The sequence below is a fragment of the Hemiscyllium ocellatum genome, chromosome 1, assembly GCF_020745735.1.
Source record: "Hemiscyllium ocellatum isolate sHemOce1 chromosome 1, sHemOce1.pat.X.cur, whole genome shotgun sequence".
Classification (NCBI taxonomy): Eukaryota; Metazoa; Chordata; class Chondrichthyes; order Orectolobiformes; family Hemiscylliidae; genus Hemiscyllium; species Hemiscyllium ocellatum.
The window spans coordinates 9164309-9184618 of record NC_083401.1 but is presented as its reverse complement, the minus strand read 5'-3'; the positions used below and the strand labels follow the sequence as shown (position 1 = coordinate 9184618).

The 20310-nt window shown below is 44.5% G+C and overlaps 1 protein-coding gene across 4 annotated transcripts in view; it reads right to left on the bottom strand.

The window, feature by feature from the left end:
* Positions 1-20310, bottom strand: part of LOC132821573 (tetratricopeptide repeat protein 31-like) — a 60496-nt gene that overhangs the window by 13390 nt on the left and 26796 nt on the right. For all 4 annotated transcript variants that reach the window (XM_060834269.1, XM_060834483.1, XM_060834350.1 and 1 more), the window contains 4 exons: positions 16493-16583; positions 11799-11940; positions 10125-10229; positions 2583-2661 (listed from right to left, as the gene is read on the bottom strand). In XM_060834269.1, coding sequence (XP_060690252.1) covers positions 2583-2661; positions 10125-10229; positions 11799-11940; positions 16493-16583 — 417 coding nt within the window. The remainder of the gene's footprint in view (positions 1-2582; positions 2662-10124; positions 10230-11798; positions 11941-16492; positions 16584-20310) is intronic.

Below are 20310 nucleotides of genomic sequence, written 5' to 3'. Positions count from 1 at the left end.
CTATTAGGAAAGCAAATAGTATGCTAACCTTATTTAAAATAAAATTGTGCTTTCCGTTCCTACTATGAAAATGAATTCTCTCATTTGATCCCACTTGTTCCCTACTCCATCTTGTTCTCCACTCACTTGCCTCTGTTTTTCAGCTTTATTGTGCCCTCCTCTCAGGTTGGTGGTTCACCCTCCTCCAGTTTGGGGTCATCAGCTACTGGTTTACATTGTTCTTGTGACCTTTGAGTCACTGGGGAGACTGTGGCACAATGGTAATGTCAATAGGCCACAAACCCAGAGGTTTGGACAAACATTTTGGGGACATGGGTTCAAACCCCAAAATGGCAGATGAACTGCAAATTTAAATCATAAAATCGAGAATTGAAAGCTAGCATTGGTAACGATGACCAGGAAATTATCGATCATCAGTTGTCCTGAAAAACCCACCGTGTTCCACCAATGTCCTTCAGGGAAGGAAACATGCTGTGCTGAAAGGGGCCAGAGTATCGGAATAAAGCTGTATGGAGATTCCATGATCCCACATGTGGAATACAGTTCTCCATTTTTAAAAAGGAAGGGACACTTCTCCCCGTGTCTGCGTGGGTTTCCTCCGGGTGCTCCGGTTTCCTCCCACAGTCCAAAGATGTGCGGGTCAGGTGAATTGGCCATGCTAAATTGCCCGTAGTGTTAGGTATGGGTGGGTTGCGCTTCGGCGGGTCGGTATGGACTTGTTGGGCCGAAGGGCCTGTTTCCACACTAAGTAATCTAATCTAATCTAAAACTTGCATTTGAGTTTTGCTGTGATGAGAGGCAGAGCAAACTGGTCTAATATTTCTGAAATTAATCATCTGAAGGATGAAAAAAAAACTGCAAAGTTATGTATCTCTCTTGAAAGGCTGAAAACACGACGTTTTGAGAGATCCAACAGAGGCCTTTAAAATTGTGGAGGTATTTTTACAGTGCACATGCAGAGGGGATGTTTCCACTTGTGGGCTACATCACACTTAGGGGTCTTAAATACAAGATCAGAACCAATAAATCCAATTGGGAACTCAGCAGAAACTTCTTTAGCTGAAACGCAGAACCCACTCTCAAGGAGTTGTTCAGTCAAATAAAGATGCTTTGTAAGGGCAAGCACATTCTCCAACTCTCAACTTCAGCCCTGTAAAGGGATTAAAGCAGTTGGGTGAGCAGGCAAAAATATCTGGTAGTTGGGAGCGTAATGTCACTCTTCAGGATTAAGAATAGAAACACGATTTTTCCCATAGAGAGTTTGCAGAACGCTGCAGTGTGGAGAACTGGCTGTCCCATGGCATGCAGGTACAACAAGGACTTAGGAAAGCAAACAGAAAGTGGGCTTTGTTGCAAGGGAATGGATTGTCAAAGTAAGGGAAGTCTTGCTACAATTGTTCAGATGTCAGTGTTGGACTGGGGTGGACAATGTCAGAGGTTAGCGATACCGGGTTGTAGTCCCACAGGCTTATTTAGAATCACACGCTTTTGGAGCGCTGCCCCTTGATGGTGAAGGAGCAGCGTTCTGAAAGCATGCGATTTCAAATAAACCTGTTGGACTATAACCTGGTGTCATGTGACTTCTGGATATCAGTGAGATCTCACTTAGAGCATTGAGCACAGTTTTAGTCACTCCACCTGAGGGGCAGACTGAGTGCTGTTCAGAAAGATTCACAAGGTTGATTCCCAAGCTGAAGGGTTGCTCTCCTGAAGAAATGGTGGAAAAACTGGACTGACACTCAATGGACTTTGGAAGGATGAGAAGTGATCTTATCAAAACACACTGAGGGAGCATGACAGAGTAGCTGCTGGGAGGCTGTTTCCCCTCATAGAACTTTGAAGGCCAGTTTCAAAACAGGTGGCTTCCCATTTAAGACAGAACAGAAGGAATCTCATCTTTCAGGAAGGTTTTAGTGTGTTGGAATTGTCTTTTCCAAAAGCTGTTTCTCTAAATATATTCAAACTTGATTTTGACTGAAGGGTTATGGAGGCTTAGGAATGAAAACAGAGTTGAGGCCATACAGATCAGCCATGGACCTTGTAGACTGGGAGAGCAGACTCAATGGCCCACTGTTACTCCTATTTCTAAGATTTTATACACACTGCCAACATCCTCACTCGCACCTCTCGAGTAGCACATTCCAGTAACCTCCAGGCTGACAACCGACACACACACACACACACACACACACACACACACACACACACACACACAGGAATGGCTGGGAAAGCTCAGCAGGCCGGCTAGCATTTTGTGCTGCCGACCCAAATCAGCTCCCAGTTCTGCAGCAATTGTAAAATGTTTCTCCCACAGCTTACAAAGCCCTGCTCGGGCCCACTCCAATTCCCACCAGCACCATCCCGGAGTTTAATTACTTCACTGACAGCCTGAGTTTCAGCTGACAACCCCCAAACTCTGGAATTCCCGCCACAGCACCGTTAAGACACTGCCTACGCCCCATTGCGTTTGAAAACCCTCCAGTGTTGGGAGATTTGATTTTGTCCAGAATGCTAGGTCCTGTTGCTGCTGACAGACTGAAGGGACCAGCCGGTCAGAGACAAGGACAGTAACAGATTCTCACCTGAGGATAGTAGCGTCCCTTCTAAGCTCCCATATTTAATTAGAATCTCGTCACATTGTTGCTGAGTAAAACCTCGCTCCTGCAAGACACAATGCGTTTCAACATTACAAAAGGAGAGGAGAGGCAGGCTGAGAAACCACAGCTCCACCCTGCCTGCTGTGTGAGGATAACTCAAAGAACAGTGCAGCAGCCCTCTCAAACAACTCCAAGATTAGGCCAGACGACGTCACATCAATCACACAGTGAAGCAGACACATCACTGTGCTTCACTGATATTGAATAAACATGTGCTTGCACTTGGCAGGGCCTGCATTCTGGAGGAGGAGGAGACATGGCTTCACATCACACAGAGTCAGAGAATCATTGATATATACAGCAAGGAAACAGGCCCTTCGATCCAACTCATCCATGCCGCCCAGATATCCTAACCTAATCCAGTCCCATTTGCCAGCACTTGGCCCATATCCCTCTTAAACCCTTCCCTATTCATTTACCCATCCAGATGCCTTTTAAATGCTGTAACTGTACCAGCCTTCTTCCTCTGGCAGCTCATTCCACACACTTGAATGAAATAAAAGACACAGTCCTGCAGTGCAATACTGAGCACACTGAGTTGTCAGACGGGATTGTTAGTAAACAAGGGCAAACACTAATGGGGCAATGGGGCGGCAACCAGGGGGAAATGGGTCTGGGTGGGTTACTCTTCAGAGGGTCGGTGTGGACTGGTTGGGCTGAAGGGCCGGTTTCCACACTGTAGGGAATCTAATCTCTAATCACATGCTGGTTGGAGTTAATACCAGTAAGCCACAAAGGAGTGAATTGACCCTACAGAGGCACTGAGGGTGATACTGCCGAGGCACTGGCTGTCAGGCGTGATGCCAGGGGGCTGGAGCATTGAAAGCTTTATAGACCCCAGTTCAAAAAAAGGGTGCAAGGGTTGTGATGAAAACCATCACTCGTGTGCATAATTTTTAATGTTAGTTGCTCTAAGCTGGGATTTCTGGGTCTGTATGTCTAAAGTTCTAATTAACTTCTAAGAAATTGTAACTACTACGAATCATTTTAAAAGCAATTTATGAAACTTGGCTGTAGAGTGAATGGATGGAATTTCATTTTATTTTATATTACTTGCAACCCAACATGGTAAAAAATGGGGCCTCAAAAGGTTTGTTAGTGTGCTCTGGAAGCTGTGTCAGCCCGTAACAGAGATTTTCAACAGGTTAGTCCTGTGGAGACCTCGAAACAAGATGACTGTACACAGCAATGCTGCTCAGAAGTACATGACAGAGACACGTATTAGAATTAGATTATCTTAGGACGAAGAGTTCGTGCTCATCCCAGACCAGAAAATGTTGGAATAAAAACACTGAAAAGTTTACTTACCCAAGCGCAATGGCGCTCAGATATGTGACAGCTCAATCTAAACGTTGAAGTTGCAGATGGTGCAGAGACGTTTCTGTGAGCATTACAGATGTGGTGCTTCAGCAACTTATCAAAAATGGTACACTGAGACCCTAGCGTGTTTCTTAATTTGTAACCAAGTGTTTTGCAATGAATTGACTATGCATTTTAGACCTTTCAATTGTATTCAGTAGATAATTTTTATTATTCTACTTTATCTTTGTTCTGTTAATAATAAAAGTTCACATTAAAACAATAACTGCAGCAGTGTGTACTTATGGCTCAGCAAGTGACCACTTCAAATCATCAAACCAGGTTCCTGGTTAGGATCAGACTTGTTCAGTAATAACACCAACAGGGAAGACACCAGGAATATCACAGCAACGATAGGAGAGAGACTTTAACTTTAGTCAGAGAGATGTACAGCATGGAAAGAGACTCTTTGGTCCAACTCATCCATGCCAACTAGATAGGATTAGATTCCCTACAGTGTGGAAACACACCCTTCAGCCCAACAAGTCCACACCAACCCTCCGAAAAATAACCCGCCCAGGCCCATTCCCCTACCCTATATTTACATTAACACTATGGACAATTTAGAATGACTAATTCACCTGACCTGCACATCTCTGTATTGTGGGAGGAAACCGGAGTACCCGGAGGAAATCCACGCAGATACGGGGAAAATGTGCAAACTCCACACAGACAGTCGCTCGAGGCTGGAATCGAACCCGGGTCTCTGGTGCTGTGAGGCAGCAGTGCTAACCACTGAGCCACCGTGCCGCCCACATTTTAAACTAATCTAGTCCCATTTGCCAGTACTTTGCCCATATCCCTCTAAACCCTTTCTATTCATATACTCAACCAGACGTCTTTTCAATGCTGTAATTGTACCAGCCTCTATAGCATCCTCTGGATCAGTGGTGCTGGAAGAGCACAGCAGTTCAGGCAGCATTCAAGGAGCAGTGAAATCGACGTTTCGGGCAAAAGCCCTTCATCGGGAATATTCCTGATTATTCCTGATAAAGGGCTTTTGCCCAAAACATCAAATTCGCTGCTCCTTGGATGCTGCCTGAACTGCTGTGCTCTTCCAGCACCACTAATCCAGAATCTGGTTTCCAGCATCTGCAGTCATTGTTTTTACCTCGACAACATCCTCTGGCAGCTCATTCCATACACACACCATCCTCTGCATGAAAACGTTGCCCCTTAGGTCCCTTTTAAATTCTTCCCCTTTCATCCTAAACCTCTGCCCTCTCATTCTGAACTCCCTGACCCTAGATTCCTGAAGAAGGGCTTATGCCCGAAATGTCGATTCTCCTGCTCCTTGGATGCTGCGTGACCTGTGCTTTTCCAGCAACATATTTTCATCCCTGACCCTAGGGAAAAGACTTTGTCTCTTTATCCTATCCATGCCCCTCATGATTTTATAAACCCCTATAAGGTCACCCCTCAGCCTCTGCCTGTTCAGCCTCTCCCTATCGCTCAAATCTGTCAACCCTGGCAACATCCTTGTAAATCTTTTCTGAACCCTTTCAAGTTTCACAACATCCTTCCTGTAGGAGGGAGACCAGAATTGCACGCAATATTCCAAAAGTAGTCTAACCAATGTCCTGTACAGCCGCAACATGACCTCCCAACTCCTGTACTCAATACTCTGACCAATAAAGGAAAGCATTCCAAACACCTCCTTCACTATCCTATCTACCTGCGACTCCACTTTCAAGGAGCTATGAACCTGCACTCCAAGATCTCTTTGTTCAGCAACACTCCCTAGGACCTCACCATTAAGTGTGTAAGTCCTGGTCTGATTTGCTTTTCCAAAATGCAGCCCCTCACTTATCTGAATTAAACTCCACCTGCCTCTCCTCAGCCCATTGGTCCATTTGATCAAGATCCTGTTGTACTCTAGGTAACCTTTGCTGCCCACTAGTCCTCCAATTTTGGTGTCATCGGTAAACTTACTAACGATACCTCTTATGCTCATATCCAAATCATTTATGTAAATGATGAAAAGCAGTGGACCCAGCACTGATCCTTGTGGCACTCCACTGGTCACAGGCCTCCAGTTTGAAAAGCAATCCTCATCCAACAGCCCTGTCTTCGAACTTCAAGCCAGTTCCGCATCTAAATGGCTAGTGCTCCCTGTATTCATGTCATCTCCTTGCTAGCCAGTCTACCATGGGGAACCTTGCTGAATGCCTTACTCAAGTTCATAGCGATCACATCCATCACTCTGCCCTAAAACTCAATCAAGTTTGTGAGACATGATTTCCCACACACAAAGCCATGTTGACTACCACTAATCAGTCCTTGCCTTTCCAAACACATGTAAATCCTGTCTCTTAGCATTCCCTCCAATAACGTGCCCACCACCGAGGTCAGGCTCATAGCTTCCTGGCTTTTCCTTACCACCTTTGTTAAACAGTGGCACCACATGAACCAACCCCCAGTTTTCCAGCACCTCACCTGTGACTATCGACAATACAAATATCTCAGCAAAGGACCCAGCAATCACTTCCCTAGCTTCCCACCGAGTTCTAGGGTACACCTGATCAAGTCCTGGGGATTTGTCCACCTTGACAAATTTTAAGACATTCAGCACTTCCTCCTCTGTGATATGGACATTTTTCAAGACGTCATCAGCTTTTTCTCTACATTGTTTATCTTCCCCATGTCCTTCACAGTAAACACTGATGCAAAATACTTGTTCAATATCTCCCTCTATCTCCACACATAGGCTGTCTTGCTGGTCTTTGAGGGGCCGAATTCTCTCCCTAGTTACCCTTTTATCTTAATGTGTTCGTGAAAACCCTTTGGATTCTCCTTGCCTCTATTTGCCAAAGCTATCTCATGTCCCTTTTTCCCCTCCTGATTTCCCTCTTAAGTATACTCCTGCTGCCTTTATACTCTAAGGATTCACTCGATCTATCCTGTCTGTACCTCACATGCTTCCTTCTTTTTCTTGACCAAATCCTCAATTTCTCGTCATCCAGCATTCCCTGTACCTATCAACCTTCCCTTTCCCCCGAACAGGAATATACTTTCGCTGGACTCTAGCTATCTCATTTTTGATAGGTTTCCCACTTTCCAGCCCTCTGTTTACCTGTGAACATCCAACCAACTCTTAAAAGTTCTTGGCTAATACTGTCAAAATTGGCCTTGCTCCAAATTAGAACTTCAACTTTTAGATCCAGTCTATCCTTTTCCATCACAAATTTAAAACTAGAATTAAAGCTGCTGGTCCTAGAGTGCTCCCTGACACCTCAGTCACCTGCCCTGCCTTATTTCCCAAGAGTAGGTCAAGTTTTGCACCTTCCCTAGTAGGTACACCCACATACTGAAACATAAAATTTTTGGTACACACTTAAATTCCTCTCCAACTAAACCCTTAACACTATGACAATCCCAGTCTATGTTTGGAAAGTTAAAATTCCCTACCATAACCACCCACTTTCCTCACTTTCTCCTATTGACCAGATATTGTTGCATTTGGACACAGACTGCTTCAGTATCCGAGTCGTCGTGGGAGATGCTGAATGTTGCACAATCAGCAGCAAACATCCCCACCTCTGACCTGATGATGGATGGAAGGGCATTAATGAAGTAACTGAAGATGGTTGGGCCTAGGTCATTCCTCTGAGGAACTCCTGCTGAGATGTCCTGGAACTGAGATGACGGACCTCCAACAATCACAGCCTTGTACCAGGTATACTCCAACCAGTGGAGAGCTTTTACCAATACTCACTGATTCCAGTTTCGCTGCAGCTCCTTGAGGAGGCCTCAGATATGACCCTGATGTCCCTCTCCCCTGCCCTCTGGAGTTCAGCTCTTTTGTCCTTGCCTGAACCAAGGCTGTAATGAGGTCAGGAGCTGAGTGGCCCTGGCATCACTAAGCAGGGTATTGCTAAGTGCCTAAATAAATGCACAACAATGCATGTGTATATTTCATATTTCTAACAAAGTGTTGGAGAAACTCAGCAGGTTTGGCAGCATCCGAGGAGAGAGAAACACAGTTAACATTTCGAGTCCAACACAACTTTGGCAGAATACATTCTTCCTAAGAACATGTCAACACTGCTTGTGTTGAAGCAACCAAACCGTGTTTCTCCAGCAGGTAGCGTTTTTATTGCCAAGTTTTGCCTGTTGACATTGGGGATCCAATACTTTTCTCATTGAGAGTAGGCTGATGGGCAGTAATTGGTTGGGTTGGATTTGTCCTGCTTTTTATGTACAGGACAGACTTGGACAATATTCCAACGTTGTCAGTTAGGTAACAGTGCTCTAACTGTATCGTAACAGCTTGGCTCAGGGAATGGCAAGTTCTGGAGCACAAGTCTTCTGTCCCATTGCAGGAATGTTGTCACAGCCTTTGCAGTATCCAGTGCCTCCAACTGTTTCTTGATATGATCGGAAGTGAAATGCATTGGCTGAAGATTACCATCTACGATACTGGGGACCACTGGAAGAGACGGAGATAGATCATCCATCTTGGCGGTTCTGACTGAATGGAGATATTTGTGGAGCCTCCTCCTCCAATTAATTGTTTAATCATCCATCACCATTCATAACTGCATGTGTCAGGACTGCAGAGCTTAGATCTGATCCATTGGTTGTGGGATTACTTAGCTCTTTCTATCACTTATCCTTATGATGTAGTAGTCCTGTTTGGTATCTTTGCCAAGTTGACACCTCATTTTTAGGGCTGACTGGTGCTGCCCCTGGCACACCCCCTGGACTCTCCATTGAACCAGGATTGATCCCCTGGTTTGATGGTAACGGGCGAGTGTGGGATATGCCAGGCCATGAGATTGCAGATCGTGGAGTACCATTTTGCCACTGTCGATGACCCACAGTACCTTTTGGATGTCCAATCTAGAGTTGCTCAATCTGTTCGAAGTCTGACCCATTTAGCACAGTGATAGTGGGTATTCTCCAAATCTACCTCCCAACTGCAGCAGGGAGACTGGAGAAGAAAAGGTCAAAGGAAAGATTTGTCTTTTGATGGTCTACAGCAGGTGGTGAGGAAACCATGTCTGCAACAAAGACCTCAAGGATTCATCCAGCACTTGCAGTAGTAGTGAAATGAAAACACAAAACGTTGCAAAAATATAGCACGTCAATTTCTTTGAGAGAAATAGAGACAATAGTTTGATCGCTGACCCTTTCATCAGAGATGAATTAGAATTCTGCTTTTCTGAAGAAATCTCTTCACAGATACTGCCAGATCTACTGAGTTCTTGTCATGCGTTCTCTCACCTCCATTCTCATTACTATTGAGAGGAACCCATGAGGGAAGTGGTGTCTGCAGTTATCTTGTGATTGATATCATAACCACAGACTGAGGAGACATTGAAGGACAGGAACCTTCTCCAAACAGGAACCATCATTGTTAAGGCCCAGCAACACAGCACCAAAATTTACAACTCCACCTACAAGGTGAGGCATCATGTAGGCGTGAGCAACTTAAAGGATATTCAACAGCAAGGAGCTACGTTAACACAGAAGCCAGCCCTCAGCGCAAGGATAAACACATCTTCTTGCCACCCAGGGGAACAGACAATTGTCAGCAAGAGCTCTTATGAAGAGTCATCTCAACTCAAAGCATTAGCTCGCTTTCTCTCAATGGATGCTGCCTGATCTGCTGTGATCTCCAGTTTCTGTTGTTTTCATCATCAACAGCAACTTGGTCTCTGCCCCTCCCCCCCAGTTTCAGGGTTACAACAGGCAACGACTTTGGCAACATAATATTTTGTGCAAAAAAAAAAGGATCCTGTTGTGACAGTCCCGCACTTTACCACCCTGGTTCCCACACTCATCACACCATTCTCCCATCCCCACATCCATCTGCAAACTCCACCCTCCCTCTGTAAACACCCATATTCCAATCATAAAGCCAAAAACACCTTTTTTTTTGTATACTGCTTTCTCAAGCCTTCCCATCTCCTGCATCATTCAGATTTGTAATTATTCACTGTTCCACTGTCAAATATACCATCTTTGTGCATTAAACCGTATTTGCCCGACATCTAACCATCCCAACTGTACGTTCCCAGGTGAGGGTCATGAACATTCTCAGGTTTCCACAGCTGGAGTTTGAACCCAGGCCTTCATTATGTAAAATGATATTTTATTACTCACCATCAGTAGCTGCATCTGAACTTGGACGAGCTCACATTCAGCATCTTTACAGGAACTATCAATTTTCAGCACCTCCTGGAAAGCCTCTATGGCCTCAATGTATCTCTGCAGGTGAAAGACCAGACACAGGGCTAGAATCTATTCAAACACAGTTATAAATGACAACATGACACTGACATCAGCGCAGGGAATTTCGTACTCAGCAGATGGCATGAGCTGCTGGATGAGGAGAAGTCTCCGTTTAAGATGCTGCAAGGAATCGTTAGTGCAGAGTCCTGGTACTGAACCAGTAACGCCAATGTACATGAGTTTAAGGCTGACCCTGAAAGTCAAACACTTCAATTTAGCAAATCTGTTAGTTTACAGACTGGCTAGGCAGGGAAATCATCACAAGGCCCTCAGATTGCAATGCTGAAAATGTGTTGCTGGTTAAAGCGCAGCAGGTCAGGCAGCATCCAAGAAACAGGAAATTCGACGCTTCGGGCAGAAGCCCTTCATCAGGAACGAGGACACTTTCCTCATTCCTGATGAAGGGCTTGTGCCCGAAACGTCAAATTTCCTGTTCCTTGGATGCTGCCTGACCTGCTGCGCTTTAACCAGCAACACATTTTCAGCTCTGATCTCCAGCATCTGCAGACCTCACTTTTTACCGTCAGATTGCAGTGCCCGTTTAAGTAGTTAATGAATGTCCTTCAGAAAAGAGAACCTGCCCTCTTTATCTAATCCAAGCTGCAAACAACAGCAGGCCCACGAGACCACTGAGAGCTCACACCTTCAAGTACGAGCAATGAGGGATGGGTAATCAGTGGCAATACGCCTCACTTCAGAAGAATTCGACACAAAACAGCCTTCCTCACTGAGACACTTTCAGTTAAGGAGAACATTACATCCAAGACCATGAACGTTGAGAGATAGCTGGGGCTTCAAATTCCAATAAGTTAGAGAGAGGATATTGTTAAAGCTGGAGAGGGTTCAGAAGAGATTTACCAGCATGTTTCCAGGAATGGAGGGCTCGGGTTAGAATGGAAAGCTAGGGTAGGCTGGGACGTTTTGCCACTGGAAGGTCGGAGTTGACAGGTGACCTTACTGAGGTTTATAAAATCATGAGGGACATAGATAAGGTGAATGGGAAGTGTCCTTTCCTTAGAGTGGAGAATTTCAAGATTAGGGAGCATACTTTTATGATGAGAGGAGATTTAAAAAAAAAGAAAGAGACATGAGGGGCAACTTTGCTTCCACGGGGTGGTTCATGTGTGGAATGAGCTTCCAGAAAAAGTGGCAGATGCAGGTAGTGACAATATTTAGATAATTACACAAACAAGAAATGTTTGGAGAGATATGGGCAAAGCGCAGGCAGGTGGGGCTAGTTTACTTTCTGGTTGGTGTAGGCTGGTTGTATCAATGGGTCTGTTTCGGTGCTGTATGACTCGATAACTTAAAGATCTGGCAGTTTTCAAAGGAAGAGCCATGGGCAGCGGCCTGAACTGATGAAACACATATGACAGGATATGGAAACATAGCAACAATTCGAAGGAAAGGGGCTCGCATGGGGAGCAGAAAGGGGGCCAAGCGCCCTCAATAGCAGGGATACAAAACAATGGCAAAGCAGCATTCACCAAAACAAACAGAATTAACCCCATAAGTCGTAACAGACAACATTTCAGAGCATTTTACCTTAACTCCAGCTAATGCTCTAGCTTTCCTGAAGTATCCTTTAGGCCAGGATGGATTCAGATTCACTGCTATTTGAGCATCACTCAGTGCTCGACTATATTGCTTCAATCTCTCATAGCAGTAGGAACGGTTTCCAAACAGTCTGTAAACAACGAACAAACCAAAATTACAGAACAAAGGTACAGTACGGGATTACAGACAGAGTCAAGCTCATTTCTCCATCAAGCACTCCCAGGTACTGTGGGTAAATCACAAGTTCTTTTTAATCCAGCTCGATATAAAGAAATCTCTCAGATATTCAGGTACTGAAACAATGATTTAAACTTTACTACACAAAGCAACCAAATATTCGACCCCTCAACTTAGCTATTAACGATTAATGGTCAAATCTTGCAAAGGCTGAAGATTCATAGATCTGAACAGCACAGATACAGACCCTTCAGGTTAACCTGTCCATGCTGACCAGACTTCCTAAATTAGTCTACTCCTGTTTGGTAGCACATCCCTCCAAACCCTTCTCCTTCATCTACCTATCCAGATGCCTTTTTAAAGGTTGTCATCATACCAGGCCCCACCTTCTCTGCCAGCTCACTCTGTATCAAACTTTGCGTGGTCCCTTTTATATCCTTCCCCTCTCACCTTAAACCTATGCCCTCTAGTTCTGGACTCCCCCACCCCAGGGAAAAGACCTTGCCCATTTACTCTATCCATGCCCTCAATTTTCTAAACCTCTATGAGGTTACCCCTTAGCCTCCGACACTCCAGGGAAAACAGCCCCAGCCTGTTCAGCCTCTCCTTGTGGCACACACCCTCCAACCTCTGAGAACAAGAGTTTTCTACAGGTCTCTGGATTGTTCCAGAGATGTAGAGGATAGGATAGCAAAGATGATTTTCAATAGGAGCTAGAGTAACAGGGTAGTGGTTATGGGGGACTTTAACTTCCCCAATTTTGACCGGGAATACTGTAGTTCAAGTAGTTTAGATGGGTCAGTTTTTGTCCAATGCGTGCAGGACGGTGCCCTGACACAGTATGTAGACAGAGCTGAAAATGTGTTGCTGGTAAAGCGCAGGTCAGGCAGCATCCAAGAAGCAGGAGAATCGACGTTTCGGGCACAAGCCCTTCTTCAGGAATGAAGACAGTATGTAGACAGGCCAACAAGGAAAGACATTGGATTTGGTACTGGGGAATGAACCCAGCCAGGTGTTAGGTTTGGAGGTAGGTGAGCACATTGGCGATAGTGACCATAATTCAGTTATGTTTACAAAAGCAATGGGCAGGGATAGGTACATACCGCAGGGAAAGAGGTATAACTGGGGGAAAGGCAATTATGAAGTGATTAGGCAAGGCTGAGGATGCATTGGGGGAGGGAACTGCAGGGGATGGAAATGTGGAGCTTATTCAAGGAACAGCTACCACAGGTCCTTGACAAGTATATACCCCTCAGGCAGGGAGTTAGTTATCGAACGAGGGGGCTGTGGTTTACTAAAGAAGTTAAAGCTCTTGTTAAGAGGAAGAGGGCAGCTTATGTGAGGATGAGGTGTGAAGGCTCAGTTAGGGGGCTTGAGAGTTATAAGTTAGCCAGAAAAGATCTAAAAAGAGAGGGCTAAGAAGAGTTTGGGAGAGGACATGAGAATTTGTTGGCAGACAGGATCAAGGAAAACCCTAAAGCCTTCTATAGCTATATCAGAAATAAAAGAATGACTAAAGCAAGATTAGGACCAAAGATTGTAGTGAGAAGTTGTGCGTGGAATCTGAGGAGCGCTTAATTAATACTTTCGTCAGTATTCACATTAGAAATGGGCAATGTGAGTGAGAACACGGAGGTACAGGCCATTAGATTAGATGGTTTTGAGGTTGACAAAGAGGAGGTTTTAGCAATTTTGGAAGATCTGAAAATAGATAAGACCCCTGGGCCGGACGGGATTAATCCTAGGATTCTCTGGGAAGCCGGGGAGGAGATTGCAGAGCCTTTGGCTTTGATCTTTATATCGTCACTGTCGACAGGAGTAGTGTCAGAAGACTGGAGGATAACAAGTGCTATTCTGTTGTTTAAGAAGGGGGGGGTCGGTACGATCCTGTTAATTATGGGGTTGTGGGTAAGGTGTTGGAAAAGTTTAGAAGAGATAGGATTTATAATCATCTGGAAAGGAATAGTTTGATTAGAGATAATCAACACTGTTTTGTGAATGTAGGTCGTGCCTCACTAGATTCTTCGAGAAGGTGACCAAACAGGTGGATGAGGGTAAAGCAGTTGATGTGATGTATATGGACTTAAGTAAGGCATTTGATAAGGTTCCACACGGTAGGCTATGGCACAAAGCACGGTGTTTCGGGATTGAAGGTGGTTTAGCCGTATGGATCAGAAATTGGCTAGCTGAAAGAAGACAGAGGGTGGTGGTTGACGGGAAATGTTCATCCTGGAGCTCAGTTACCAGTGGTGTACCGCAAGGGTCGGTGTTGGGTCCACTGCTGTTGGTCATTTTTATAAATGATCTGGACGTGGACGTAGAAGGATGGGTTAGTAACTTGCAGATGACAGTAAGGTAGGCAGAGTTGTGGATAGTTCCGAAGGATGTTGTGGGTTACAGAGAGACATCGATAAGATGCTGAGTTGAGCTAAGAAATGGCAAAGAGAGTTTAATGTGTAAAAGTGTGGGGTAGTTCACTCCGGAAATAGTAACAGGAATGCAGAGTACTGGGCTAATGGTAAAATTCTGGGTAGTGTAGACGAACAGAGAGATCGCGGTGTGCTGGTGCATAAATCCCTGCAAGTTGCCACCCAGGTTGATAGGGTTATTAAGGAGGCATATGGTGGGTTGGCAGTTACTGATATGGGGATTGAGTTTCAGAGCCACAAAGTCATGTTTCAGCTGTACACGACACTGGTTAAACCACTCCTGGAGTATTGTGTGTAGTTCTGGTCACCGCATTATAGGAAGGATGTGGAAGCTTTGGAAAGGGTTCAGAGGAGATTTACCAGGATGTTGCCTGATATGGAGGGAAGGTCTTATGAGGAAAGGCTGAGGGATCAGAGGCTGTTTTCGTTAGAGAGAAGAAGGTTGAGAGGTGGCTTAATCAAGATATATAAGATAATCAGAGGGTTAGATCAGATGGACAGGGAGAGCCTTTTTCCTCAGATGGTGAAGGTAACATGAGGGGACAGCTTTAATTAAGGGGTGACAGATTAAGGACAGATATCAAAGTAGTTTCTTTACCCAGAGTAGGAGGAGCGTGGAACTACATGCAACAGTAGTAGACTCGCCAACATTAAGTGCATTTAATTGGGCATTGGACACACACATGGAAAGTAATGGAATGGTGGAGGTTAGATGGGCATCAGACTATTTTCACGGGTGGCACAGAGGGCTGAAGGGCCTGTACTGCACTGTAATGTTCTACATTATGTCAACGACTGCAAGTCTGCTTCCTTATCAAAAGTAATTTATCTGTTTCTTGCTACATTTAGAGAGACAGCTTTCTACAATTAACTCCTTCAATGCTTCTGAAGGGCAATCTTAGTCCTCCTTGGCCATAAAACATCCAGTTTATCAGGCAGGTGTCAAAGCAGTTTTGTTTATATAAATCTGACCAAGATACAGCTGATTCCTCCAGTCTGTGCAACAGCTTTTTTTTCCCGGACAGTTCCAGACGGAGTTATTGCTGTGTGACAGTTCATTTCTTTGATGATTCATTCAGAGGTACAGCAGGCAAACAGGCCCTTCGGTCCAACCCGTCCATGCTGACCAGATATCACAACCTAATCTAGTCCCACCTGCCAGCACCCGGCCCATATCCCTCTAAATCCTTCCTACTCATATACCCATCCAAATGCCTCTTAAATGCTGTAATTGTACCAGCCTCCATCACTTCCTCTGGCAGCTCATTCCATACACGTACCACCCTGTGTGAAAGAGTTGCTCCTTAGGTCTCTTTTATATCTTTCCCCTCTCACCCTAAACCTATGCCCTCTAGTTCTCCATGAACAGTTATTTAAGTTCCGAAATCTACAATGTCAGAGGGCAGGTGGGTCAGATATTTCCCTGCACATTGTGACATCAATGCATCTTACTTCAAGTCTCAGCAATCGCCATTTACATTAACTGACATTTCGATGGGACAGATTTGATGAAAGCCCACTATTTCGCGTGAAATATTTTAACTTATTGATGGAAGAGAAATATTTAAGTCATCGTTGTCGACGACAACGACAACATATTGTTGAACTGAGAACTAACACTGAATAGATTCAGGGGCCACTTGGCTCAGTGGCAACACTCTTGCCTGTGTCCAAAGTACATGGGCTTTATGTAGAATTTTACTGAAATACCCAATTCCCATTCTGCCAGCGAGATATGAAAGATCCCAGGCTGTATTTCGGAGTGGAGGAATGGAATTTGGCCAGTGTTTCACCCAATATTCACTTTTCGACCAACATCACTAAAGATGATTATCTGGTCATTAACCAATCACTGCTCATACGCACAAAATGGTCACTGCATTTCCTGGCTGCCTAGATTTCAAAATTATTTCACTGACCTACTTACTGTGGGACAGGTTGCATTTCTAAAAGGCACGATACAAATCCAAACGCTTCCCTTTTTCTTACAAGCTTCTGAGCAACAGGCTAAGACAGGAACCACATCACTTGCCATCCACTCTCTTTCCAACAAAATATTGAAACTTGCCCTCTTACCTATATTCTTTTGGATCATATTTAATTGCTTGTGTAAAATATTCCACCGCATCTTCATAGCGCCCCTCATTAGCCATACTATTTCCTTGTACTGTGGAGAAATAAAGCAACCGTCAGTTTCATTGTATCAGCACACAAACACTGCCAGAGCAAGAAAGGGCCATTCAGCCCACCCGAGCTACTCTCATACAAACCCAAGGCTTATAAAGTCCGTGTCTGAGCTCTCCTCCCACTGAGTCACTTTTGGATCCAAAGGGTAATGGGTGACAGATGTTTTTGCAAATGGAAGGCTGTTTCCAACGGGGTTCCACAGGGCTTGGTACTGGGTCCCCTGTTTTCAGAATTTATCAACGATTTAGATTTAATGATCAGAACCTGGAGGAAACCCACGCAGACACTGGGAGAATGTGCTAACTCCACACAGTTGCCTGAGGCAGGAATTGAACCCGGATCTCTGGCATGAATAAATGATTTGCAGATGATATGCAAATTGACCATGCTGTTGACAGTAAGAAACCTGCAGTTTGCAGGAAGATAGCATTGCCACTCCAACTTCCAACCTCCCAGTTCACACCACCCCTAACCAGAAACCTGTATTCACCTTCCAGATTCCAATCTGATACCAGAACTCAAGGGGTGTGTGGGTTCTGATGCTGTAAACTTGGGCTGCAATTAGATTAGATTACTTACAGGGCCTTTGGCCCAACAAGTCCACACCAACCCTCCGATAAGCAACCCATCCAGACCCATTCCCCTACATTTAACCCTTCACCTAACACTACAGGCAATTTGGCATGGTCAATTCACCTGACCTGCACATTTTTGGACCGTGGGAGGAAACCGGAGCACCCGGAGGAAACCCACGCAGACACGGGGAGAATGTGCAAACTCCACACAGTCAGTTGCCTGAGGCGGGAATTGAACCCGGGTCTCTAGCACTGTGAGGCAGCAGTGCTAACCACTGTGCCATCGTGTCGCCTATGTTATTATAATATATAATTCATTCCAATGCCAGTCACCTCTGCAGCGTCGTTTACACTGAGGGGACAGGAGAGGGAGGAAGAATTTTTTTAATAAGATATGGATTGTAACAGCATGTTACAATCTGCAAATGGGAGTCTGAAGAAAACTAGCAGTTTTTGAAGAGGTTTGCAAGGATGAGAAGCAAAAAGTAACTCTCAAAAACACAAAGGATTTTTATCAGGATCAGTGGAGGGGAGAGAGAGAGAGAGAGAGAGAACGAGTGTGAGAGCAAGAGAGAGAAACCACCCATGTACACAAAGACATGAATTCTCAGTCTTCTCTCAAACAGCAGATTCTTAAAGAATTATATAGTCAGTTGCAAAGAGCAGCATCCAAATAAGGCAACATCTATATTGATTGCAACGGTCAAGGAGCAAGCATCAACAGTAAAGATTAAGCATCTGATGTTCCTCACCTCAATAACTGGCATAACACAATGGATGTTCCTCCCCTAGTTAACCCACTAACCTTGCCTCCAGCATCTCACTGTTTACTGCAAGTTATCTGATCAAAGTCATGCTTGCTGAGCCTTTGTCACACATCCCGAACCTTCACTCTCTCCCTACCTGCTCATACCTGACACACATTCTCATTCCCTCCTTTTATCATTTCATGATAACCACCCAGATGACACCATCATCTTTTTCATAAGAATCTGACACTCGGCACTTAAGCAAGTTATTGACACACGGCATATGATGATTATAACAACAAAAATTACTCATCCATGCACTCGGTAGAATCTGCAGGATGCTCCCATGTGGAAAAAAACATTCACCAGTAAAGTTCTTCGATCCACAGTCCTTGGTAACCACTCCATCCCCTCCAAGTCGAGTGGAAATGAGCCAGTTATCCAAAATCTCCTTCAGTAAAGTCCAACCTTTAAACTAAATCCAGTCTGTCCTTCTGCATCACTCCACGGGGAAATCGGAATCCTTGGATAAGGGCATTTAAATACTGAACAAAACTGACAAGACTGCCATCCTTGCAGAGATGCTTCAGATGGAGGATACTAGCACATCTGAGCGTGAAGTGCTGCAGCAGCAGCAGCAGCAGCGGGATGGGTGAACACAGCATTCTTTGCTGCTTCTGCTCCCACTCTGCTGTCAAATGTACCAAAGCCAACCGGCTGTTGGTGATGTTAGCTTGATCAGTGAGCCTTCATATCCCCAGAGGAGAAGGTAAAGCTCCTGTGGCTTAATGTCCGTAGGAACAGCACTGACAAAAAGCGCACCGAGCTCTTCACCTTTGTTAGCTTCTACACTTTTCATGCTCACAACCGGGGAGCTGACTGAATGCACTGGATCAGGTTGTGAAGGGGTGGGCAGTGGTCGAAAGGCATGCTTTACCTGTGAATGGAGAAACTTTGGAGACAATGTGAGCTGCTGAAAGTTGCTTTGAATTTCCTCTCTTGTTTCCTACCTTGCCAAGGTGGTTATCAGTATGAAGACAGTCACACATTTAACTACACTAAATTGCATCTACCTATTTCAACAATCATCTTGAAGTCTGTTACCCTGTTCACTATTTGACATTATCAAGTTTTATACAACCACCTGACGAAGGAGCGTCGCTCCGAAAGCTAGTGCTTCCAATTAAACCTGTTGGATTATAACCTGGTGTTGCGTGATCTTTAACCTTAAACAATCCATAAACTTTAAAAATTGTACTGCCTAAACAACTATCATTTATAAATGACAATCAATGGTCCTAAAACTAAACTCTCTGGAGACCCCACTCAGCTTATTCAAAAATTATTTTCCTTTGACAAATTAAATGGGCGGCACGGTGGCACAGTGGTTAGCACTGCTGCCTCACAGCGCCCGAGACCCGGGTTCAATTCCTGACTCAGGCGACTGACTGTGTGGAGTTTGCACGTTCTCCCCGAGTCTGCGTGGGTTTCCTCCGGGCGCGCCAGTTTCCTCCCACAGTCCAAAGATGTGCGGGTCAGGTGAATTGGCCATGGTAAATTGCCCGTAGTGTTAGGTAAGGGGTAAATGTAGGGGTATGGGTGGGTTGCGCTTCGGCGGGTCGGTGTGGACTTGTTGGGCTGAAGGGCCGGTTTCCACACTGTAAGTAATCTAATCTAATCTAAATCTTGGCTAATGTGAAATCTGTCAAGAAAAGTATTTGAGAAATTTGGAACAGCAAGAAATCAAAATGTTTTCTGTGCTTTAGCCATTAAAGAGGAAGTTTCAATTCATATTCACATCTCAAATATTTGAGGGAAACAAATGCAGAATATATTTGCAGACTGTTCTCCAAATGAACAGTCGGAATTCGTGCTTACAGACCAGTAACTGTACAACTTTGATAGAGATCAACTTTCTTTGAAAGTATGAAGGGGGAATTGACAATGATTAACAATAATTGACAGAACTGAAACAGCTCAGCTTCAAGTTCTCATATTCTCTCAAATCTTAAATGGTAAAAATTAAAACGCACTCTTCTTTTTATGAACACACTGCATTAAAAACACAGCAGCAAATATATTATAAAGCAATATTGTCATCTGGCTAAAGCATGACCACTGACAATTGTTTCTGGAACCAAGCATTATAGAATTTCAAACAAATCAGGGGCCCATGGGCCTTAATCAGTTTGTTTTAACGTTGCATGTTTGATCATTTTAAAAAGATCCTAATGCTGTATAATATTAATGTAACAACAAAATCGGCCCGGTTACATAGCCCACAAAACACACTGAATTGAAAGCCAAATTCAAATAAGGCAAAACAGTCAAAATAGGCCAACTGAAATATTTAAATACTTCAGGATGGCATAATTTATATTGA